A 25,502-nucleotide genomic window follows, 5' to 3' on the forward strand; every position below is an offset into this window, starting at 1 on the left:
CCAGGCCCCTGCACCCCCCAGTGAATCCAGGTGGGTAAAATATCACCCCACTCCTCTGAAGGGCCCCCTTCAGCTTGGTGACACCCCACCCACCCCCACCCCCCATTCCCCCCCAGACATCAGCTGCACACTCACCTGTACAGGTCAGCCCGAGGTGAAGGATGTACTGGCAGCACACATCGCACCAGGTGCCCGCCCCGCCGGGCCGGAAGGTGTGGCCCTCCCCCCTCTCCTCCCTCACCCTGGGGTCCCTGTCCCCGGGGGAGAAGATGGTCCTCACGTCGGGGGGTCTGAACCCTCTCTTCCTGCTCCGAGGCGGTCCTCCGTGGCCGTTCACATCCATGCCGTTCCCGGCGACTTCTGGCCCCGCTTTTCTCGGTGAAAGCCTCGGTGAATGCCCCGGTGAACCGTCCGCTGGTTTCACCTCGAGGTGCCCTCTCCCGCCCCAGGCCGCCTCCAGGCTCTCCAGACTGAGCGGCTGAGGAGACGGATGCCGCCGCACGGCTCTCATCACCACCGCGCCCTTGTTGGACTTGGAGAGCCGCATCCTGGCGCTCGGCGGCGGCGACGGTTCCTCCGGAGCTTCGCTCGCCGCAGCCGGGGATTTGGGTCTATTAACGACCGCCTGCACGGTTAACGGGAAGTCGGCCGCGACGGAGAAATGAGTCGGGGAGTATTTCCGAGCCTGGTGCATCATTGGGTTCAGGTAGCCTAAAGAGGCAGCCCGGGATAAGACGGCAGAGTGACAGCCGGGCGGGACGTCATTTCACCTCCACGGTGAACTCGTTGCTGTGAATGGTGACAGACGGACAGAGGGACTGACAGGTGACTGGGAGACGTCGTGTCCTCTGGGCGTCTGTGTTGTCTGTAAGCAGGTGGAGGCAGTGAGAGGTGTGCGGGGGAACGGGTTGGATTTCATTTCACTAAAACAGGACTACAAGCTTGGAGAAGCAACAGATAAGGCAGCCCGATACGCCCCATTCTCTTGTGTAGAGAAGAGGTCACGCCAAACTCCACTCAAAATTCTGCCAATTTAATATTGCTTTTCTTATCGATAAAGGTAAAGACATCGTAGAACCTGGTTTAAGACCTCAACGACCGACTGATCGACTGTTCACTTCGGCATACATGCAATCCACCAAACAGCAGATATTTCAATATATTTTTTCAACTTTTTCAACTATTTGCCTCTTTTTCTCACAATCTTCCCAGCTTCCCAAATAAACCATGGACGGCGGTAGCAGTGTGAACCAAATGTAAAAGTTTACATTTCATCGAAATGAAGTTGCTTGGTGCATTATCTATATGCCGAATTGACCAGAAGAGCCAATGATTCGTAGGAGGTCGTAAGTCTTCTTCCACGAGGTGCATACAATTGCCGAAACGTAAGGAAACATTGAATTGACAGGCTTTTGAATGGGGTTTAAAGCGACTGTTCTCCCCATACGATGGAGCAGAACATTGAGCGCACCCTTCAATATTTCCTCCATTGATCACAAGGAGGCGCTGTCTTTCTTTGGAAGACATGTTACTGAGAGGGTTACTCAGCAAAATGACTTTTCAGCTAAGTTGATATGATAGGTTGCTATAGGAAAATAAGGATCTGTGCATTATAGCAAAGTTATACATATTAAAACATTTTTGTAAATTTAGAGATGGAAGCAATTTCAACAAGTCAGTAAATTGTATTGTGGGACAGTTGAATTCATTGCTAAATTGCTATTGTCAATTTCCCTAAAATTTGTACATACCTGTGTATGAGTGAATACATCACAGTTGTTGGCTTCCCCCAGCCTTGATTGGAAAAAAAGATAAGATAAGATAAGATAAGATAAGATAAGATAAGATAAGATATACTTTAATGTCCCCTTAGGGAAATTTGTTCTGGACTCCGTCCTGCAGTTCCACAGAAGATAAATCATACATACTACATAGTAAAAAACGTCAACATCTTAACAACACATGGCTTCCATACACATACAGTTTGCACAGACATACACATATTCAACAGTTTGCCTATACACATATACACATACACACCTACTGACAATGGCGACATATTGCACAACCCTCATGGCCAACATCTACATTACATGTTAGTGTTGAGAAGCTTAATGGACATAGGCAGGAATGAATGTTTATAACGGTTCAGCCTGCTCTTGGGAACCCTGAATCTTCTACAGGAAGGTAAGAGCTGGAACTCTAGGTGGAAAATGTGAGTTGGATCAGACACTATTTTCTGTGCCCGTCTGATAATAGACTGCTCATCTGCTCATCTTTGCATTTTGGTTAGTCGACCACACACTTGTGGCGCCAAAGGGGAAAAATAGGATGTTACTGTAGGTTTTAAATGTGTTTTCAATGTTCTTTATGCAAAGTCACTTAAACTAAAGACAAGTTTTCATGTAAACAACGTGTAGTACATTCATAACTTCACTAGTAGACACAGAGTATGTTGTTAGACCGCAATGACTAGGTAATGACTGTAATGTTGAATAAATGTTACCCTCAAACACATCATTTAGTAGAATTTAAAGCTCTAGGATTGTATCACAAGTAATAGCTAGACTAGCAGGCTAGCTAACTTAGCCTACCAGTTGAGTAAGAAGAATGCTGCGTCCATCAGTACGAAATTATTCCTCTAACTTCCATTAGTTGATACAGTTAATTAGTTGATTGACCCGGATTGACCACTCTATTTTCACACGCCCCTTACGTCACCAGACCTTTTATAGAGTTGCCAGGGCGTCTACCTATGCTAATCAACATCAACAAGCACGCGCATTCAATTCACGCACAACTGACACATCAGATACACCTGAGGGCACGCGCAACATCGAGGGGTTGCGCACGTTTCATGAATCCCGCGTTGGTTTGTCATTTTTCCCAGTAGCTAACTAAAGTAAGAGGAATTTAGGAAAAGTTTTGTGAACGATAAGATAAGACATACTTGATTGTCCCGCAGGGAAACTTGTCTTGGGCTCCAAGCCACTGCATCACACAACACATTTGTCAACAACATCACAATGCACATGCACGCAAGTACATAGATCATACATACAAACTCACACGAGGCCCAGTGTCGCTACTCAGTCATACAAATTACTTGCTGGAAGAGGAGCTACTGTATGATTATATTAATATCTTGTGACATGAATAGCCTTTGATTTACTGTTCACTACTAATTGGCCGGTTTTAGACGTAAATTAGCCTACCAAAAAAATCCAATGCTTAACGTTTTTCTGCTACATTGAAAATTTGCACATTTTGAACTAATTGGATGAACTGTGTGAATCTAATATATTTATGCATAGAGAAACTCAAGTAGGTTGTATTTGCTGATGATGATCATAGTCTGATTTTTGTGTAAACAGAAGTGGGGTGATAAAGCTATTGAATATAGTCATTATGCAAAATTCACAAATCCAGAGACTGTACACAAGACATTTCTTTTGCAGAATGATTTTTAATGTTTTGTTTTGATAGAGTAATGAAACGGTATCAACAGTGATACCATACTGTATACAAGACCATCAACAATAACAGATAAACCACCTGGAAAGAACAGTTATGAAAGCATTTATGAAAAAGGTACAATTGGCCTTTAATTATTCATCAAAAATGTGGCACAATTTCACCTATAAAATTATTTTTTTGGCCCTCCTGAAGCACATCAGTGCTGCCTTGTATCAAACAGTTTTCATCTGTCAATATACTGGCCAGTGATTATTTTCTGTAAAAGTATATTAGGAGTTCCATTAAGTACTGCAAAATAATTAATTTACGTAAGAAAATATATAACATAAATAGGCCCCTTTTCTTTCAAAGAGATCGACTGCTACAGTTCCCTGAATAATAACCACAATAAGTATTTCAGGCACAGAACATAATGCATCAAATCACATTAACAAGTCATCCGTTAATATTTAACTCATTGGCTCACTGTCCTTTATGTAAAACACTGACAAAACTAAACTAATAAGACACAAACAGTTTATGTACATTTTTTTTCCCTTTGAAGCAATTGGCATCAAAGAAAGACCTGAGCAACAAAATAAATACATATTTTTCAAGGAAGAAAAAAAAAATCAAAGGAAAAAGATTTATTTTCTTTCAAGAACAGGAGTGTTGATATGGCATCGCTGGTCAGGTCATACGACAGTGTAAACTGAATCTTTCAGAACTTTCTCAGAACTTTTACTACAAAATGCAGACAGACCCAGATCCTGGTTCCTGAGTCCTGTTTCTCTCCAGCATCCAAACTCAAACCAAACACTTCTGACAATTAGCCACTTGACACGATCCCATCCCCAGATAGGACATTCCCAGTGCATCTCGAATGAAGCAAGTTGTCAAGTGATCCACCGGACTCCGAATACTCGATACCCGCTGGCCATCAGATGGCTCCTCATCCACTTAAGCCAGCAACCCCACAGCACCACTCAAAGTCCCTGTACAGTTAGGGTTTAACTGAGACGGGTTTTCGCTGAACTTTTTGACATTTAACATCTTAAATTCTGATCATTTTCATGCAAAAAAATATCATTCGTGTCAGGGTGGAAAAGCCTCTGAAACAGCATTTAGACCATCATGGGACACTAAAACTCTCCACTAAAACGGATACCAATACAATATTTGTTAGGTGGGTTAGCGGCTCCTTAAGGCAGGGTGAGATAGTTTCATTGTTTCGTTTCATGACTGCTATCCCTGAGATGTAAAATAAAGGAAGAACCTTGGTCTAATCCTACGTACGGTTTTGGAACATTTCCCAGATCCGAGTCCCCTCTGTGTCAAATTCCAATTTAGCCAAAAACCCAAAGGCAGCGAGTGTCTTGTTTTGATCACGTGTCGAGCGTCAGGATGATTGGATTGATGGTGAACTTCTGCTTAGCGCTCGGTGCTGCAGGGCGGGGCGAGGCGGGGAAACCCCCCTCCTGCTCAGTTGACTTCCTCATCATCATCATCATCATCATCATCACTATCAAAGGCTCTCTCCTGCCCAGACGAGAGAAAGACATGGAAATGTTTTATGGGAGGAAATTTGCAAAACCTTATGGTTAATCATTCCGACGTGGTGTTATCAGTGTGTGTGTGTGTGTGTGTGTTACATACATATCCCCCCTGCTGTGCTGCCCAGGCTGAGTAATGGTCCTGCAGGTATCTGGCTCCGAAGCCCAGCAGTCGGCTCATAGGCAGAGTGTCCACCGCCGACAGACGACTGGTGACCTGAGGAGGAGGAGGAATATAATATGACCAGCGGTTAGTAGGGTGGGAAATGAAAAACAGATCACCTCATCCTCTGGATTCTGACTAGAATTCAACCAGTGTGGGTTTTTGAAGGCCAACGCTGATATTTTTGGACTGAAACTGATATTTTGTGCCAATATTTTGTATCACATTTGACCATTTTTATGCCAAAAATCATCAGGATTCAGTGTTGCCACCCAGAATTATATTTTTGGAATACTAGCTGCAGACAGCAACATTTTTAGAGGATTTATTCGACTGCATTACTGAAATATTAAGGGAGATTTTTCCCCCCCAAAAGGGATAAAAAGCATTTTGGAATGAATCCCTTAAAATATGAATACAGTGTTGTACGTCATTACCTCACAGGTCAGGGCGATGTGGGTCTTGGGCGACCCCTGAGGCCCCAGAGCATCGGGGTCAAAGGTCACGAAGCCCATCTTGCTCAGGAAGGTGGATATTAGCCTCTCAAAGACGCTGTAGTTCCTAAACAGCCCAGAGAGAGAGGCGTCTTTCAGCACCTGGTGGAGAGGAGAGAGGATTTCTGTCTTTAGTTTTTAAATTCGTTGCACCTTTTCTCATTGACAGGTAGTCAGTGTGAGACTTTGGCGACACCAAGTGGACAAACAGCAGTAATTCACACCCTAATATAAAAAATGTGTCATAACTGGTGACCAATCAATGGGCCACATACAAGCCTGTCTAAAAAATGTAAAAAGCATTCATTTAGATTTTATTATTCTAGATTTGTAAACACAAAATCTACATGACAAGCGGAGTGCTCTCGTGTTTCGTGGCCATGATGTCATCCACCAGTCAACAAGCGGTGCTGCAATAAAAGCAGAGCCATTTGTGAACTCTAGACCTGCTGGATATGGTGCAATATGGGCATGTTGTTGTGTAAACGCTGGTGCTGTGTGAAGGGTTGTGCAAACAACTTAACCAAAGTATTACCATGTCTCATGAATTCCACAAGCAGTTCCTATGCATAATGCAAAACGTTAGGGGACAGTACAGGGAAATGGAAGCAGGGTTTCATACAGGGGGCCCAGTGTTTTTACCTCCTCGTGGAATTTGTCTCCCTTCTCCCTCAGCAGCAGGCCGATCATCTTCTCCACATCGTCTAGAAAACACAAAGATCAGAATGGATCAGCATCCGAAAAAATGAGTCTGGGTCAGTCCTGGGACAACATAAATTTGGGTGCCAGACTAGACGTATTAAAGGGGAATACAACTCAATTGAAAGAATCCCTTACAGAGCAAATCAGGTTTGAAATGCCACGATTTACGGTAAACAGTTATGCTCCAGTAAGCAGCACACACACACACACTTGCACAGAACTGACAGCTGCCCATTAACTCACAACTAAACCACAGGAAACGAATGAAGTCTGTGACAGAGGCAGAACCACTTTGAGCGGCTCGGAAATGTGTTAGACATGATAAAGCAGAAACCTGGGATGCAATAAAATGAAAGAGAAAGAACACACGAGGAGAACGTCTTTGCTCTGTTGCTGCTCAAACCACTGAAACTTCCAGTTTCTCTGTAGAAACAAAGAAAGATAGAAACCCATAACCTACCTTCTTCTCCATCTGCTTCTATATCTGAAGGAGTGGGGGGGGGGACTTCATCAGCTATCTTAGTCAGTGTGTCAGCAACCTTCTCCAACTTCTCGCCTTCTTTACCTCCATCTGGAAAAAACACCAAACCAACCACACACAAAGAGAGGAGTATGTGAACACACACACTTTCAGAAAACCACAAAAATCAAGTACCAATCCCCAAAGGCTGCAACTAGGGATTATTTTCATTATTGATTAATTTATCGATTTTCTCGAGATTTTCTCTCTCATAAAATGTCACAAATAATGACAAATGCCTATCACAAGTTACCGGAGCCCAAACTGATTCTTAAAATTGCTTACTTAGTCTGAATAGCTGCCAGAAAAAAACAAATTATTCATTTTATAATGATATAAAACCGGGAAAAGCAGAAAATCTTAGCATTTGTGAAGCTGCAACCAGCAAATGTTTGGCATGTTTAACTGATAAATTACTAAAATGATGAATCGATTATCAATCAGTTAATTTTCTGTCGATCAACTAATCAATTAACCAACTGATCGTTAGTCTAGGGGTTTCCCCATTCCGACAACACAACACCATGAAGAGATCTACTCTATCATGACTGTGTCAAATGGGTTATAGTGGAAGTCAATCCGACAACGTGTGTCATCACTTTGTCATGAGTCATCATGACCCAATCCGCACGCTTCTGCTACAGGTTAAGTTACTACAACAAGAGCTCCTTCACAGGTACAGACAGTAGTATTTTAGCTATTCAGTGCTGGGTGCTGACTCAGAATGAGTTGCTTTGTTTTGGTCTCCCATAGAACAAGCCTAAATTAAAGCCAAACCAAAAATGATGCAAAATTACACAATTTGGGCCCTAGGCCGAACAAGGCATGTGGTTACAGTCACAGATAGTATTTGATATTAGTTTTACACCCCATGACAGCTTGTAGCCAGGCTTAACTGAAGTGATTCACCAGCAGAACTTTATTTCAATAGTCTTAGCTATTAGAATCGGTTCACACCGCTCTCCAATGCTCATCATGGTGCATTTTGGTAGAAGAGGATTGTGGGAATAAGATTAAATGTTTATATTTGATCCTGCTTGGTGTAGTGGATGTATGGTGAATTGAAGAGTGGCTCCTAATGACTGAGACATGGTCTTAAATCATGTTCTGCTATCTACATTTGTCCATGCATACAAAGGCTCTACTGAATTTCCAGATTTTTGAATGGGGCTCGGTGTGACATTCTCTCCATACAGAAGAGAAATGAACGGACCGAGGTTATCTGAGCCTCAGCACATATTGCTATACGACAGTCAGCTTTTTCCCCCCGATATTCACCATCCCCGGATCTGAAGCACACAACAGCCGGTCCACCATTCTCCCCTCTCGTATCCTCTGGCTCTTCTTTCTTGGATCGGACACACGGGAGAAGCCTCAGCAGGAGCTTCTTCTTCCTCTTCTTCTCTTTCACGTCTGTTTCTGTCTTGGCAGGGGTCTGTGGCGAGGACGCGCCTGGGCCGCCCTGCGCCAACAACCCAGCGTCCCCTCTGGGCTGTCGCCTCTGTGCGTAGGCCCTCATGAGTCTGAACTCCGTGGTGCCCTCCATGCTGTCTGCGTCTGAACCGGGTTGGGGGTCGGAGATGCGGCTGATGTTGTTGTTGTTGCCGGTGGGCCCGGGAATGCCCGCGTGCCCGTTGTCCAGGTTGGCTTTCTGGTGTGAAACAGAAAGGAGAAGCATCAGGCAGAATTCAGTCAGGAAACTGTGACTCAGATGTGACTAATTGAGCATATTGTTAGTTCAGGCAGGCCACGAAGTCAAGCTCAGCTCACAAACCCAGCCTACATCAGCTGATGGCTCAGCTGATTCCTTCTATGCATTCAACTGGCAAATCTCATACAGGGCGCCTTATTTAAAGCTGCTTCAGTCTGCCTACCCTTGCTGCTTCCTCTGCAAGCCGCTTGCAACCCGCCTCCACCCCAGCTCCTCCTTACATGCTGTGTCTGACTTAAATAATGTAATTTCTGTTGTCACTGTTGCCTGCTCTGTTCTGTACGGGAGTGTGTGTGTGTGTGTGTGTGTGTGTGTGTGTGTGTGTGGGGGGGGTCTTTGCTGCTGCTCTCCCTGCCTTAGGCTTTCCATGTAAGCACATGGAAGGGTAGGGAGCTCCCAGAACAGAGCCATACCGCCAAATTTAACTACTGCAAATGGCAATAAAAGTTTTCTTTTGACTAAAGCGGTCCTGACTGAAATATATTTAATAGGCAAATCAGTGTTTTACAACGCACGTCTGCAAGCCTGGACACTTTCTGTCCATCTTGTGTAGTCTACCTGCTCATGAATATGACACATCCTGCATAGCTGTAAATTTACATATTTGTTTTCTTCATATTCCCAAAGTCTTATTAATTTGTATACATTGCATACAATATGATAGATTTTTTTAATTTATTTTTTCCTCTGTTGTTTTTCTACCTACGTCATAATTCTGTAATTCATCATATTTCATCCTTTCATTTCTTGTAATAATCGGTTGCATTATGTTTAATACTCATCACTTGCTATATTGTATTTATATTCAGTTAAACCTCCATAGTTTCAAATAAAGATTGAGCTCTAGTGGCGGCTATTGTAAACTACAGCGCATATGGATCATGCCAAGGCATGTTCTCGAAGACGCACACACACACACACACACACACACACACACACACACACACACACACACACACAATACCGTATAAGGAAGCAAACAGTCAGTATCATAGCTTTAAAAAGACCAGTGTAACAAAGAAAACGTCTTACACAGTTGAGTTAGTTAGTTACTGATAGCAGGCTATAGCAGACAATATGCTAACCGGTTCTCTAGGTACGACGTCACGACTCCGTTCAAAAACCTGGTAGATTCATTTCACCTTGTTTACCGGCAAAGACACATAACTGGTAAAACAGGACTTGAGAACTTTTACGAATCGATAGGAGTAATTTCGGCAAACTTCCAATACACCACAAAGAACTTAATTCGATAAAATGTCAACTTTTGGAATTGGTTCACCTGTTAGTCCAACAATCCTCTCACCAAAAGAAGTTACACCGCGGTGGGCGGTAGCGAACCAATGAACCAATTCTAAAAGTTGAGATTTTATTCAAATAAAGTGCTGCTTGGTGGATATGCCGAAATTACTAGAACATCCTAACATTTCCGTCTTTAGTCATGTTCTACGACATATATAGGCTATGTTTTGCCGATAAGAAAGTCAACATTAGCCTTCCTAACCCTATTGAATGGAAGAGAGATAACCGAACTTATCGGGGCTGACACGTGCATTCTTCAGTGAGTCTTTCTAGTCAACCCAGATATTTTTAAAACCGTGACATACTTACAGTCGTCGTAGGTGAAAAGATAAAGTAAAGTTAAAGTCTCGTCTGAACTGTTTTTCCTGGTCGCTGCTGGACTTCTCCTCAGTCACCTGGTACTCCACAATAAAATACCCTCTCTTTCTCACGTCACGGAGCAGCTGATGTCGGAAGATGATATAGGAAGAAGAAGAAGTCTCACTCAGTCGCCATTTCTGGGTACCACAAACGGACCAGAGTCGTCTCTCAATAAACTGGCATTAATGGCAAAGAAGCGAAATATGGGTCTGTCTAACGCGTGGCAGTTTAATATGCTAATAAAAAAAAAATAAAAAAACGGCCAAATGTAAAACATAAGCTACAACGTGAACGCAGCAAGAGGCATACGGACCAGAAACTGGGATAGAGTTCTTACTATTGAGTGACAGCATAGACGATCTTCAATATCATTATTACCGAAAACTGAAAGTAAAACCCAACATCAACACATGACAAAGCAAGTGTTTCAAACTTGATTTTATTTATTCTAAAATGATAAGGTTACTCAGATGATGTTACAGCTGTACAATCTGGCATGCTTTGTCATTATGCCTCTCAAATGTATATATATATATATATATATATATATTTTTTTTTTTTTTCCACAAATATTTTAAAATAATCCACCTGCGGGACATCAGGGTAAAGACTGGGGATTTTTTGTTTTGAGAACTTTCCAGAATGTTCTAGGGTTGGAAAAAAACAGTGAAGAGTTGCTTTTGGTTTGCATCAGATTTCAGTGATAAAATAACATCAAAATAGTCTTTTTATATATATATATATATATATATACATATATATATATATATATATATATATATATATATATGGCACTAAGGAGTCCTTGTAGAAAATGGAAATGTGACAATCAGTGTGTAAATGAAAAGAAGAAAGAGGGAGTTATTCTACATCCTCACACTGACATTTCACCACACACAGCGACGTTTCTCAAACCAGGGCGAAATCACACATACGGAGTCTGGGTGTGGCGCTGAAAAAGTTTAGGAGCAGCATTCATTTCTGCACCCGAAGCATTTTAAAACTAGGAGCAGGGGTTGTTGGGAGGAAGGATGGAGGGCGAAGGCGACCCCCCCCCTTGTTGGAAGAAATGATGAAACACTTAATTTCCATCAGAGGAAATGTAAAAAAAACTTTATCTCTCCCCATGAACTGACAATGACACAATGCTGCAAGCTTGGTTGTTTGATTTGGTGACTTGGGGCACACTCACTTCCTCGGTTCAAATCTGAGGAAAACAGCTGTGACCTTCTTCCACACGAGACTAACCAGCCCATGTGAGATGAACCAAGCCATATCGTTACGCAAAGTTACGCAAACCTGCTCCGTAAGTTCAAAGAGGAAGGAGGCCATATCGAAATAAAAGGTTAAAATTCGTACACACCGCACAAATATTTTTAGTGAGTCTAGATCTTAGAAATTACTTGGACATATTTTTATTAGGTTTGCCGAACTCGTATAATATACAGCTTTGGGTATGTCTACCTCAACAGAGTAAAGGTTGCTACATTCTGGCACCTTGTGTGACCTCGCAAACAGCAGAGGTTTCAAACTGTAATCCATTATGCAGATGATACTACTCTGTAAACTTGTAATCGGTGATGTAATCCACTACTGAAATACTCAAGAGACGTACGCTAATTACTTCCAGATCCTCTAAATCAGGTTGAATGAAACACTTCTTAACCTGTCCCAACCAATCTTGTTGAATATTTCATCAACATTGTTTGAATTAGAGTGGAAGCGCTGTATGACTCACTGTGGAGAAAAGATGACTTGGTGGTAAAATGCTTTTGGGAATCCCAGCTGTGACAGTGGGAACTTCAAATAGCTGAAGACTGGTGTGTATGTCTTCACGACCATGTGAGAAATCTCACACACTCCTGTCACACTGAGGGCGTTCACATGTACACAGCATTCTGGGTAATAGTTCATATCCTGGTCATACTGGGACAAGCTGTTACATGAATCTGCATATCCCATTCACAAATAATAAACAGAATATTTTGAATATTAACATGGTAACAGACAACAAAGGTTATCCTAGCTCATATTCTGCTTTCTCATCATCATGTTATGCTCTTATCCAGGTTTTATATGGCAGTTACATGTGCTAACTTGAATACCCCCAAACAATACAAACGTACATGTAAACACACTCAGTGTAGCAGTAAATGACATGTAAAGGGACTACAGGAATCTGATTAGGAAGAATCTCAACTCTGATCTGTTACAGTCGCTGTAAAACATGCAGTTATCACATTATAGGTGCTTATGAAAAAGAAGGTAACTGAAGGGACAATAGCATTTAGATTGTAAGATAATAGGAACTAAAATAATTTGACACACCCTGTAATAATGACAACGTTAATCAAATTTCAGTCTCTAAATTGGAATTGATTGTTTAGCTGCGTATTCTGTGGATGTTGGAGACTAAAAGTAATCGCATTACTGAGTTTATAATCGTAAACAGGTGATTAGTAATTTGTATCAGTTTACAATTTCCAAGTAACCTTTTGACCCTAATAGCATTCCAGCCTAAGACCTGGTAAGACCAAAACCTTTTCAGAACAAGGTTGATGGTTCAAGCGGAAAACTAAGATGAACCTAGGTAAAATAGTCTTTATAATATCCTTTTTATAGCTTGTTTTAGCCTATTTAGGTGCCAGAAAGTTTAGACAATCTCAGGAAAGTAGCTGAAAGTCTGAACTGTCCTGATGCAGTAAACTCCACCCAACTGGTGCTCCAAGTAGGTTAAAACAAACACTAAGAGTTATGTGCAAATAATATTTCACCCAGGTCTGATGCAAAGATTTCCTCTGCTCCTATTTATCTGATGGTAAATAAACAGGAGCGGGTAATTCTCCCTTCAAATAAAACTGACTCAGTCTCTGTTACTGCTTCCACACTGGCTGGAAACCCTCTGATTGGTCACAAAAGAAAATAAAATTCACATTATTTTGCAGTGAAAATTTGCATGACATTAACATGAAAAAGTCTCAGCCTCGGTCAGGGGGAGTGGGTTGCCAGTTTGGGTAACAGGTGGGTGTTTGGTTTGTTTGGGTTGAACTGTCGCCCCTTCCTAAATAACCATTCACAACTCAAACAAGAAATAATATCAGAGCCAAAAACTACAGCGTCACGTCTTCTTTTACAGAATTAAAAATAAAATAAAACAAACATTCAAGTAATCCCATCATCATCATCAGCAGAACAAAAAAAATATACAAAAGCCAAAAAATAACACCCAACACATCTCCAGCCTAAGCAGAAACTCAGGTATAAAACATTTAAAACCATAATAATTTAATAAGAAGAATAGTTAAAACAACAATAATAATGCCATTTCTTTATGCCATTATTAGAAAGTATTCCCAAGGAGGTAAGAAAATGCCATGCATAAACAATGCTGATGAGTGACACAAGTTAATACAAAGTCATGTTTCTACTCAGAACCAATAGAAAGAGTGATAAGTGTGTGTGTGTATGTCATTCAGAATGGGCCTAGCTTATACCACAGTTACTTCATAGAAAATATGATCACCATTTACAGACAATTCGTTCTAAAGACATTTCTCTATTCCCTAATCTCAGCTGGATGTTTACAGCGGTAGCCATCATAGAAGTCCTGCATCACGACGCTCTGGCTCATCTATCCTGTCTGAAAAATATGAACTTCAATACCCAGAAATCCTGTAAAGTGATGTCAGTAAACGGCTAAATTGTGAAACGGGGATCGCAGCGGATAAGAATCAAGCTTTTTAAGTATCATGAGGTCCGACTGACCGTCTATCAGAGGTGTGACCAAGTCAACTTTGCGTCCCAAGTCAGTCTGAAGTCTTGAAGCATAGGTCTCAAGTCAAGTCCCAAGTCTAAATGTAGATTACCAAGTCAAGTCCAAGTCAAGTCCATGTCATTAATGTCAAGTCTCAAGTCTAAATGTAGAACAGCAAGTCAAGTCAGAACAAATCAAGAGCCCGGTATCAATATCTTGAAGAAAACTAAATATCTAGGACTTTTCAATGCAATATGGTTTTAATAGGATAAAAACTTGGTAAGAGCATCATGAGTTTGATTTCTATAATCAGTTTCAACTTCAATAAATTAAATCATTCCATACAATTTCAGACAACAGAATTTAAATTCAGTCGTCTGCTGGAACAAATCTCATCACTTTCAATCTAAGTCATTTACACAACCACAAGATCTTTTGTCAAGACTTTAGAAACCTTTTCAAGTCATCAAAGTACAAATCAAAGTCAAGTCCCAAGTCACCAGAACCCAAGTCAAGTCTCAAGTCTTCTCTTCATGCATCAAGTCAAGTCTCAAGGGATTAAAGCTGTGACTCGAGTCCCCACCTCTGGCGTCTACATGTCGAAGAATAAAACGTACTTAGCACCTTATTCTATCCGCTAATCCATTTCATAGGAGCTACTTTCAGGCGGAAAAACTTCAGCTGAGAGGTTTGAAAAGAGGCGGGATGTAACCAGGGAGGACGTTAGCGATTGGTCAAAACAACATGTAAACAAAGCCTATGGTGAGAGCTTTGGGTGAAACTGTGAAAGTCGTCAGTCTTAACTTAACTCTGAGAGTGTACAAATCAACACTATACCAGTGTTTCTACAAGTCAATACTGCAAATTAATTTAACACTTCATTTAACACAGTTTTGAACAGCTGCCTCAGAGCCACATCAGCTCTATGAGTGGACAAACAACGCTCCAATACACATTCGTAAAGTTATAATCATTGTCACTGAAAAAACAGCATGAATTAACACTAGAAAATTTGCTGTGCTATTAGTAGGGATGGGACACTGCAGCCCCACTTTATGATAAGATGGGTGTTTTTTCGACATAAAAAACTTGCCTAGTGCAGCTTTAAAAGTTGTAAAGATCAGAAAAGTCATATGGCTACAAAAAACCTCTCAAAACAAATGACTGTCATCAGTCTGTGTATCTTTGCAGCTGCAGAAAGAAGCAAAAAAGTCATTTTCAAAACAATTCCTCATGTGACGAGAGCAATTAGTGCAGGAAGCATGCAGTAAAAAAAAAAAAAAAAGGACTTCTACAATGGCTACATCTAACTCTTTAAAATGATCAGTGTCCCTACATCCATTTGGGAATGTAGTTACTACTGTGTATCAATTTAGTTTACAATAGGTTATATCAAAAGAGCTCACAGGGATTTTTAACTTCAATCCATTGACATACATGCACACAAAAGAAAAAAAGAACAAGACAATCATATACCCAACCAGCACTGTAGTAAAATTGCACATTCAATACTCCTTGGTGCTAAATGGACGACTATGTTAAAAACATTAATGTAATGTAAACGATAAATAGAGAAATGCAAAAAGACGTCATCCATTCATATTGCATTGAATATGGCTCAGATTTTCTCTTCTCTCTCTTTCTTGGATAAATGCTGCACACACACACACTGCAAACGCACACACACAGACATGCGTACACACAGGTACACATGCAAACACGCTCTCCCATGTACACATAACACACACGCTCACACAATTAGAATACAACACAGTATAGTTATGTACATGCTGCACAGAGGGCAGAATGAAGCGTCTTTCTCCTCTGCTTGAGTCTCTTTCCATTACAGTAGAACTGATTCTCTCCTCTTATCCAGAATTGATATGGAATAGGGTATATCAACGCACTCACACACACACACACGTGCGCGCACACACACGCCCATAAGGTGCATGTGAAAAGCCTTCTGCCGGGTCAGGAGTACCAAACACACACAGAGTGGAGGGGTTGTGAGTGTTTGTTGGTGTAAGTGCAGCTGGAGCGCCTGGTGGGCTGTGATAACACTACAGCACAGTGCTAATTAGCTGGTGGGTGATTATGCTCTAAACACCCAGGTCTGCCCTCCAAACCCAACTGGCTCAGCTTATTGATTTCTTCCGGACACCTGTAGTATGATTTAGGGTTAAACCGATACGTTGGTTTGCCAATATATGAGGCCGATATTGGTCTTTTATTCAAAATCAGATCTGGTCCAGTCAGTGTCGTCCACCTCTGATATGATGGATATGATGCAGTTTGATTGATTACATATTTATTGTAGAATTGATCAATACTACACTGGTTGTCTATGGGGAAGCCCTTAACCTGAATTGGTTCTAATGTGACATTTTGATCAGATTCCACACAAGTACATGCATGAATTTAAATTTTAATAGAGAGTTTTAGTGTCCCATGATGGTCTAAATGTTGTTTCAGAGGACAGGAATAAAACTCTGGGGAAACACTGAATATTTGCAATTTTTTGGCATTGGCAATGGTCAAATTTAAAGACACGTAATATCGGCACAAAATATCAGCTATCGGCAGCTTCGATCCAAAAAATTCCAGCATCAGCCTTCACAACCCATATCGGTCAAACCCTGCTGCTGTCTGTCTACCAAGACGGCTGAGACATGGTGGAATGGAATAGAAAGAATAGGTTGTTGAGTACTATTTAAAAAAGTCTGGCAAACCGGAAACCATAAAATCTGATGGTTTTGTAAAACAATGGCCCAAATACAGTTATAGGGAAAATCAGTACTCAAATTATTAAGGAAAAATCGATATCCAAAGTTGTTGGCTTTATGTTGCCATTACCCTCCCATGATTCTGTAATCTCAGGTATGCTGAATAAAACAGCATAAGATAACAGGCTTATCGCTAAATAACTAGGTACGTTTTATTACATAGTTAAATAAGTAGGTAGTGGGGATTTCTGCAAATGTGAACAGAGTTTGAAGACCATTGTGATAGATGGCGGGGACATCGTTAAAGATGTGGACTAGATGTGACACTGCATCAGAGCAATGTCTTTGGCACATGTCAGAAATCCACAAAGGTGTTGTGGGGTAAACATACAAATCTACACTATTTCAATCAGTTTTCAAATGGGCTTTTACGTTATTTTCACCATTTTCAACTGTTTTTCAGTGCTTTTCAACCCACTTTCAACTGGGTTTCCGCTGAATTTCAACTCTTTTTCAACTGGGTTCCAACACTAGACCTCTTACCGAGTAAACCCAATGACCCCTAGTTTCTTAAGCTATGGTTTGCGACCCAAAATGAGTCCCCTACAGGATGACAGACTAAATTTCATCATTCAGTTTAACAGGTGAACTCTCGACCCATGACGGCTGATCAAAGTGCACTTGCAGCCTGAACCCTTAACTCTCCTACAATCAGTCACTCAGCCAATCAGTACAACCAACCAATAAATAGAATATGAATAAATAAATACAAATAAATAGTCGACCAATGAAACATTCTCTCCACTGCAGTGCTGCTGTAACCTGAAGCAGTTCACTCCTCCGTTTTGTCTGGCCAGTCATCCCTCTATCCACAGACTCATCCCTCCGTCTGTAGAGATCATGGAGACTCTGTTCTTTTTTTTACCCATCCTGCTTTTCTCTCCGAGCTTCTTCTCCACTACAAGTGTGTGCAGAGTCAAGAGAGACAGAGTGAGTGTGTTTGAGTGTGTGTGCTCGTGTCTCAGACGGCAGTCTCCAGGTCTTCGTTAGTGACAGACAGTGTGTGTTGTTGGGGGCTCAGGTAGGCGGCCAGCTCCAAGTCTCCCTCGGCCTGGGCGTAGTCCGCTGGCGTCTTCCCCTGGTTACACACACACACACACACACACACACACACACACACACACACACACACACACACACACAGACACAGACAAACAAAGAGAGAAATATGTTGAAATACCATCGTCTTGTTTTCTCAATCACAAGTGTTTGGTAATCTTGCTTATTCGGTGTAACTGGGCTGGTAATTGAAATTCAGAAGCAAACATTAAATAAAGCACATAAACAAACTAAAGCGTTAATCGATCTGATTCGTCAGCACGATTGCAACTGGCCAGTTTTTGGTGTAATGCTTATGGAGAGATGATAAACTTTGTACTGTTATCAAAGGCAAAAATTCAGTCAAATCAAAAGTAAAATTACTATTACTATACTTTACAAAAGTATAGAAAAGAGCTACTCAGTGGCACATAATGAGACTAATTGGTATTTCTACCCTTTGGCAGATGGTATTGTGTCATGCATCCCATAATTCTGTGTGTTTCCTGCAGAAGGCCTCCTGTACAGTACCTGGTCGGAATTACTGAGTCAACAAGCCTCACATGGAAAATATGACTCACAAGATTTGTGAACATGAGCAACTTTCTCCCAGAGTCAGTAAGTAGAGAACAAATACTGTATTTTGCAATGTTATCAAGATGTTGTTGACTCAGACTTTTCCTCACCAGGGACTCTGTCCTGTTCCTTGTTCAAGCTTTCATCACCAACCTATGATCTGTTATTGATTTCACCTATTAAAGCGACTTCAGTCATAAAGGGGGGAAGTCCACACAACTGAGCACTTCAATATCAGGCTCAGCAAGTTTAACACTTAACAAGTTGAAATATGAGACCAATTTCACAATTGAAATAAATGTGAAAATGAAAACAACTGTAGACCTATGGGAATATACTGTATAAGCATGAGCTGATTTCTCACTAGAAACAGTGAAATAATTTTTATTTTAAGACTTAAAATACTATAATTAACTGTATTCAAGACCTTTCAAAGCCTTGAGACATTTAAAGAATTTTCAAACACCCTGAATATTAAGAATGTGGTGCAAATGTTTCACACACTGGAAGTAGAGATGAAGAAATGAAGTCAGCCGCACCCTGGTTTCAACAGCAGTAGAACTGTAATCTGTAAACTGGTAAATTCGTCAGTAGATCATTAACAGTGTCATGCTGCTCTCTGGCATGAATCATCTGGCTGGTGGACTCACTGGAAGCAGGAGTAAAAGTTTAAGTGTGTGTGTGTGTGTGTGTGTGTGTACCTGGAAGTTGGTCTTTTTGAGGGAAGCCCCAGCCTCCACCAGCAATCGACACACGGCATGCTGCTTCTCTGAGGCCGCTCTGTGCAAGGCAGTGTCCCCTCTACACACACACACACACACACACACACACACACCAGTGATCAGATAAGCGGTGGTACAGTAGCTATAAGGTCATGTAAATTGTTACAACGGTCTCAAATGAACTGTTGCAGTCCACAGATCAACATTACATGCATGATACTGAGCTAAAATACAGATAAAGGCGACACAAATAAAAGCCACAAGTACATAATGGGTTGCATGCTTTTTTCACTATATTAGAGTGTTATTTTCAGCACTAAGAGGATAAGAAAGCATACACTCCTCCTACACAGAGCTAAACATACTTCTCTCTGTCGGTCAAATCCAGAAGCACTTTGGAGCCTGAGTGGGGAGACATGAGGAAGAGATATGGGGTTACATTGTAGTGAGAAGCATGTGTTATGCAATGCATGTTTACCCAATTTACAGTCTACTCAGAGACCATGGTGGAGTAGCCTCTGTCTCACACCAGTGGTATTGTTAGTGCTTGTTTCTCAGTATTAAGACTACATTTCCCATAAACCCTGTTGCTTCCTAGCACAAAGAAGATGTTGCTTCTTCAGTCATAAGTTTTCTGTTTCCCTCTGCTAAAGATGATAAACATGTTGGAAGAGATTTTTCCATCAGTCTTTCACTCCTTCCACCATCTTCTGCTGCCAGAAACTCTGAAAGCTTTAGCTCTGTTTTGTGCCTTAAGGCAATCCAGCTGATTTCCTGCCAAATCCCACCCAGCGGCATACAATCAGACCCTCCAGGAACTTGCGATTTTGCGATCGCAATAATTAACGCAAATTCAAGAAATGTCCGCAATATTTGCGAGAGCTTGCAGTTTTGCAAAATTGCCACAACTTTTTTTGCATGAAATGGCCAAATCAACAGACTGCTTGTGATTTGGACCAATTGTCGCATTCGGTGTCGTGGTAACTTACATCATCGCAGCGTGCATTCAGGTGGAAGATGAACAAGCTCACCTGCCAACAAAAATTACTGCCATAGACCGTGCAAAACAAAACAAAAGCAGCAAGAATCGAGGTGAGTGCAAAATTCAAGCTCTTGGAAGAGTTAATAGCTTAAACGGAGAGTGGGAGAGAATAGGGGGAGGCTGTGTGTGTGTGTGTGTGTGCGTGCGTGTGTGAGTGAGAGAGAGAGTGAGAGAAAAAAAATGTTTTTCCTTTGCTTGCAATTTTTCCCAATTCCTGCAATTTTACCGCAAAAAGAGCACATAAAACCGCGCAAATTGTATCGCAATTTTTGAGAAAAGCCGCAGCAAAATCAAGCATTTTTAGCCGCAATAATCACAAAAAAACTCTGCAAAATCCTGGTGGGACTGTACAATGTAAAATACAGTGTAGAGGCTGTCAATCTTCTCAGCGATGGTCTCGTTTGTGGTTGTTTGCGGAAATGAATGTGGTAATGATTTATTGATGATAAAATGCTACACACAGCACCCTCTAACATAATACACACACTCACCCTGTTGCAGTATATAGCTGACCAGCTCTGTGTGTCCGTTCTGGGCAGCCATATGTAATGCTGAAAAGCCTCGAGAGTCCCGAACCAACAAAGTGACCCCGCGACACACACACTCTGACAGCTGGGGGGGGGGAGGAAAAACACCAGTTACTTAAGTTGAATTGAAGCTCAGTGTGGTACAGTTCATTATAATGTATAATATAATGTATGTAGTTACGGAACATCCTGTCTGCCCTCACTTTATGTTTACCATCAGCACTACAGCAGTTCAACCATTAAAACCAAAATTTTGACTTTTTTTAGACTGAGAAAATACAGAGGAAGCTCTCATCTGCAGCTGCAAACTGTGTACTGGGTAAACAGAAAAAGAAGAAGTAATATTTATAATAATATTATATATATAATAACTACTTTAAATTGCAAAGGTAAGAGGTTGATTAACTAGCCAAGTATGACTGACTGTCTAAGTGAGTCTATAGGTCACAGTGGTGTGCAGCACATACAGACAGGTGTGTGTGTGTGTGTGTGTGTGTGTGTGTGTGTGTGTGTGTGTGTGTGTGTATGTGTGTGTGTGTTTGTGTGAATAAATTAAGTGTGCATTACCAAAGAAAGATCCCCAGAACTGGCAGCTGTCAGCAATGCTGTGGAACGAAACACACACGCACAAACAAACACACACACACACACACACACACACACACACACACACACACACACACACACACACACGCCAAGAGTGGTTAGACAATCCAGTTGAAGTAATCTGAGTTCTGAGTTTCTCTTCTAACTGTAAACACAGTAGCTTCCTCTTCTTCTACACACATTTTGCCTTGTTTGTGCTGTAATCCTGTGATCTGCACCCACTGGCTCTGATGACGCAGTCCGAATAAGTTTAGAAAGCCATCCAACTCATCACTAACCAAGCCTCTGTGTGTGTGTGTATGCTGACAAGAAAAAATGTTCAAAGTGAAATGTTGATTTAAAGATTAAAGAAGAGAGTAGACAAAGAAAAGGGAGATCTTTCCATGTTGCTCTAACTTTCCCCAGGTTAACCAGGGTCTTTCTGCTTGGAGCGTTTCCACCTGTTCTGGAGCTTTCTGTTTCACTTTACTGTCCCTCTGGCTCTGGTTTGTCCAGTATGGCTGGGTCTGACAGATAGATTTCCCGGCAGCAGAATATTTTCAGAGCCATCAAACTGCCCTCAATATCAAGTCTAAAACTACTTCTTGACAACAGAACAAACTAATATATCCTGGCTCTGCTTTGCCTTGCATGTACCTCTGTGTGTGTTAGTGAACCATTTATATGTAGCCCTGTGGCTATTAGTTTCATTCATTCATATACAGATATTAAAATGTTTGTGTTGGTAATACATAATAGTTCATGAAGTGTAAATATGTTAAAAATGTTGAATTATAAAATGTTAAACAGTCATGTTATATACAGTCACAAGTCAGAGATAAAAGAGTGGTGTTATCTTAAAAATCATTCATGGGTAACGTCAGCACAAGGAGACCTCGATTGTTGTGGGGTAGTGAAGCATCTTTTATTTTATTCTCCCATCTTTGTATGTCTGTAGAGCCAATCCTGTCCTCACCTTGCTCAGGTAGGAGGGACTTCGCGTCACCCACGTGCCGCAGCAAAGTTAGCGGTAGCAGAGCCTGCTTTTATCGGCGTCCGAGTTGGATAGCTGTAAACTGTAAAAGTAAAAACACTCCTAACTTCCAAGACTGACGGAGAGTCGTCCTGTGGTCGATGTGTGTGAACTCTGTGAAGATGCCAGAGGTAAATTCATGTGTTTTAATGTGCTCGGTGCTATTGTTTATTTGTAACGTGTATAAACGAGCCGAGTTGCTAATCGCCGCTAGCCTTTAGCTTAGCCTCCTCATAGGCCTTCACACTGTTTATTCTGCATTGTAGTTAGCAATTGCTAATTCGTGTGATACGTTATGTGGGGTTTTTCGCCATGAATAGGCCTGTAGCTTATTTACTAAGAGGAATTGTATGATTCAGGACCGGACATTTGCCATAAGAGGGAGAGAGTGAGGACCGGGAGAGCCCTGGACCGTGGAGAGAGACTGTAGCTGCTGTACTTGAGCGTGGTTTCTCCGCACCGTGTTGCTGCACGCTCCGCCCCCTTGCCGCTGAAACTGCACCTTGCCTTTGCCCCTTTTCCCCCCATCTCCATCTCTGACTGTGAGGATTCGTGAGTACACTAACACATTGCACGTGCTTTTTTGTTTGTGCTGGTTAAAACCCAGTGAAGTGGCCATTCGTTTCTGGCCTCCACGCTCCCAAGCATCGAACGGGCCTGCAACGTTTTTATTTTCGTTTACATTTAATAGCCCTGTGTGTATGTGTGTGTGAGTGTGGGCTGTGGACATTTGAATTGACCTGGTCACTTTGATTTTACATTCTCTCAGTGGGTTTAACCGTGGTCATTTGTGTATCAAACCTTCCAGTGCATTATATGAGAGTTTTGAATACTGTTATACATGCATACTTAAAGGTCAACAGTGAACTGGTTAACTAATTTCTAAATCCAATTATTAACTGTGTAATAAATATTTCTGATTGTTTCAACTAAATCCTGTGTTGTAATTATAAGGGTAAAACTATTTGGATAAATATAAATTAGGTTAAAGTGAACTTTTATTATTTAAAGGGGAAGTACCAAATTTTGTGTTTACTTCTTAAAAGTTGTTGGAGGCACCGCCAAGTTATTTTATTTCACTATCACAGTTATCACAGGTAGCGCCATCTTTAGACGAACTCAGGCCCCGTCCCACTGTACTACAACACCCCAATTAGTCAATATTTCCTAGCTACATGGGACTGGGGTTACATATAGACTGGTGACTCAAAGTTCAGCCAATATTTATCAACTCTTACACTGCCCTACAAAGCCAAAGACAGGGTTTCAACACTTACTTGGACACCAGATTCAATGGCTTTCAAGGCCTTGTTTGAAATGAAAGGACTTAAAATTGGCATGTTTTGGGGTCATTGGTCAAAATGAGACATCATAGAGTGTCATGGTGAAAACCTTCATTTTAAACCTCCATCCTGGGGTTTTCCTTAAGATGGAAGTGTGAAGTGTGTGCTACTGTGTGATACTGAAGAAAGTGGATGGTATGTATATATATATATATATATATATATATATATATATATATATATATATGTACATATATATACATTTATTTATTTATTTATTTATTTTATTTTTTTAAATCAAGTACTTTCAAGGTCAGCATTTTCAAAAACTTTTAAGGTCTTATTTTATTTTCCTCAAATTCAGAAACTTTCAAGGATTTTCAAGGCCTGTGGTGAAAGACCAGTAACTGCATGGTTAATGAAGCTGAGAAAAATGACTTCAGCTCCTGCTTCCGACAAAAGTCTTAGTGGTGCAGATGTCAGGGTATCTGCAGGTTTCACAATGACTTTTTGAGACCTTTTTAAAGCTTTTCTGAATTGAATTTAAGACCAATTTAAAAACCAAAATAAAGAAACAAAACTGGCATAGCTAGCCTATTTCCTATTGAACACAGCTAATGAAAGTTCCGAGATTATAAATGGGCAGTATAAGAAAAAGGATGACAGGAAATTCATTGTTAAGGGACAGTCAGGGAAAGTCAAATTGTACTGCTAATCCTGCTGAAACAAATAACTTTATTTAAGACATGCTAAAAGCTTTTATGGCCTTAAATTTATGACTTTTTTCAGAATTTTGAGACATTTTAAGGATGGTCAGATACCCTGAGGTGCGGACTGTATATCATTTAGTATCATTTACGTGTCCAGTAGATACTGTAGTGTTGTTTGTCTTTGTAGGGCAGTATACAGTTATGTACACACCAAACTGAAAGTGAACACACACGCACACATTAGGACAAGTGAACATGAGTAACTATCAAAGACGAAAAGCACGAGTTCTGTTTTAGGGTGGGGTGCAATTAAATGCTTTGGAGAGTCCCGCTAGCTAGTTACTCAGGCGGAACCATGTGGGGATCTTAGGGGTTTACGACTGACTCATGAAGAAGCGACCGCATTGTGCAACAGCCTTTTCCAAAACAAGTCCCTGCAGATGGTGAGAGGAAAGCATTGTAATAATCCCCAGACATATAGAAGTGATGATTTAAGGAACTGAAACCTGTTTTGAAAGTACAAACCATCTACAACTGTACATGTCAGAAAGAAGGTACTTATTCACAGGGAAACATTTACATTTTATACATTTTTAAATTGAAAGGAAGTTAAAAGTGTGTGTGTGTGTGTGTGTGTGTGTGTGTATTCTACCTTGTTCCTCAGAAGTCAATGGAGCACTGGAGAGAGAAATTAAAGAGAGATATTTTACTGAATCATGTAACAAATAGTATTTATGTAACTAATGTAACTAATAGCCTAACTTATGCAAGAAATGGAGTATAGACTTTAAAAATGTATAAAGTACATGTGGTTCATATGTAATTATGAGTTATGTGTGCATGAGCGCATGAATATCGATGTATCCGTCTACATTTGTGTGTATGCATCTGTCCATCTATCTTTCTGAGTATGAGGTGTGCGTATCTATGTGTGTGTGTGTCCAGTATCTATTGCGTGTGTGCGCTCTCTTACCCAGCTGTAGGTTCCACCACCAGGTCGGGCATCCCAGTGGACGAGCCCTGGCCCACCGTTGGTCCCTCGTGGTCCAGGATAAACACCTCATCCTGACAGATCTCCGTCACAAAGTGGAGGTGTTCCTGCACACACACACACACACACACACACACACAGTACACAAGCAGATAAGGGCCCAATATATCGGTTTAACGCAAATCAGTCCTGTG

General features: G+C 41.1%; 3 protein-coding genes across 3 annotated transcripts in view; all 3 read right to left on the reverse strand.

Moving 5' to 3' along the window:
* Positions 1 to 826, reverse strand: part of rassf3 (Ras association domain family member 3) — a 65,603-nt gene extending 64,777 nt beyond the window's left edge. The window contains exon 1 of the mRNA XM_071920602.2: positions 136 to 826. Within this exon, the coding sequence (XP_071776703.2) occupies positions 136 to 697 (562 nt within the window). The 5' untranslated portion in view covers positions 698 to 826. The remainder of the gene's footprint in view (positions 1 to 135) is intronic.
* A 3,652-nt stretch (positions 827 to 4,478) lies between these two features.
* On the reverse strand, positions 4,479 to 10,326 carry LOC139928181 (uncharacterized). The gene is made up of 7 exons (XM_071920622.2): positions 10,211 to 10,326; positions 8,167 to 8,539; positions 6,829 to 6,939; positions 6,309 to 6,370; positions 5,610 to 5,768; positions 5,113 to 5,226; positions 4,479 to 4,995 (listed from the first exon to the last, which is right to left on the reverse strand). Exons 2-7 carry the CDS (start codon positions 8,432 to 8,434, stop codon positions 4,939 to 4,941), a joined length of 771 nt encoding a protein of 256 aa, XP_071776723.2. The 5' UTR covers positions 8,435 to 8,539; positions 10,211 to 10,326; the 3' UTR covers positions 4,479 to 4,938.
* Positions 10,327 to 12,614: 2,288 nt separating this feature from the next.
* dgki (diacylglycerol kinase, iota) overlaps positions 12,615 to 25,502 on the reverse strand; it is a 65,530-nt gene continuing 52,642 nt past the window's right edge. The window contains exons 28-34 of the mRNA XM_071920569.2: positions 25,291 to 25,415; positions 24,970 to 24,995; positions 21,274 to 21,311; positions 20,671 to 20,791; positions 19,503 to 19,539; positions 19,117 to 19,216; positions 12,615 to 17,879 (exon numbers count right to left, since the gene is read on the reverse strand). Of these exons, the coding sequence (XP_071776670.2) occupies positions 17,763 to 17,879; positions 19,117 to 19,216; positions 19,503 to 19,539; positions 20,671 to 20,791; positions 21,274 to 21,311; positions 24,970 to 24,995; positions 25,291 to 25,415 (564 nt within the window). The 3' untranslated portion in view covers positions 12,615 to 17,762. The remainder of the gene's footprint in view (positions 17,880 to 19,116; positions 19,217 to 19,502; positions 19,540 to 20,670; positions 20,792 to 21,273; positions 21,312 to 24,969; positions 24,996 to 25,290; positions 25,416 to 25,502) is intronic.

This window comes from Centroberyx gerrardi, chromosome 24 (genome assembly GCF_048128805.1).
Source record: "Centroberyx gerrardi isolate f3 chromosome 24, fCenGer3.hap1.cur.20231027, whole genome shotgun sequence".
In the NCBI taxonomy this organism is placed as follows: Eukaryota; Metazoa; Chordata; class Actinopteri; order Beryciformes; family Berycidae; genus Centroberyx; species Centroberyx gerrardi.

Excerpts from the sequence above, each read along its gene's own strand:
- LOC139928181 (XM_071920622.2), bottom strand. The coding sequence starts at position 8,434 with ATGGAGGGCACCACGGAGTTCAGACTCATGAGGGCCTACGCACAGAGG. Across the intron at positions 5,769-6,308 it reads GAGACAAATTCCACGAGGAG|GTGCTGAAAGACGCCTCTCT; the intron begins GTAAAAACACTG and ends CCTCTCCACCAG. Across the intron at positions 4,996-5,112 it reads CAGCACAGCAGGGGGGATAT|GAGAGAGCCTTTGATAGTGA; the intron begins GTATGTAACACA and ends TCGTCTGGGCAG.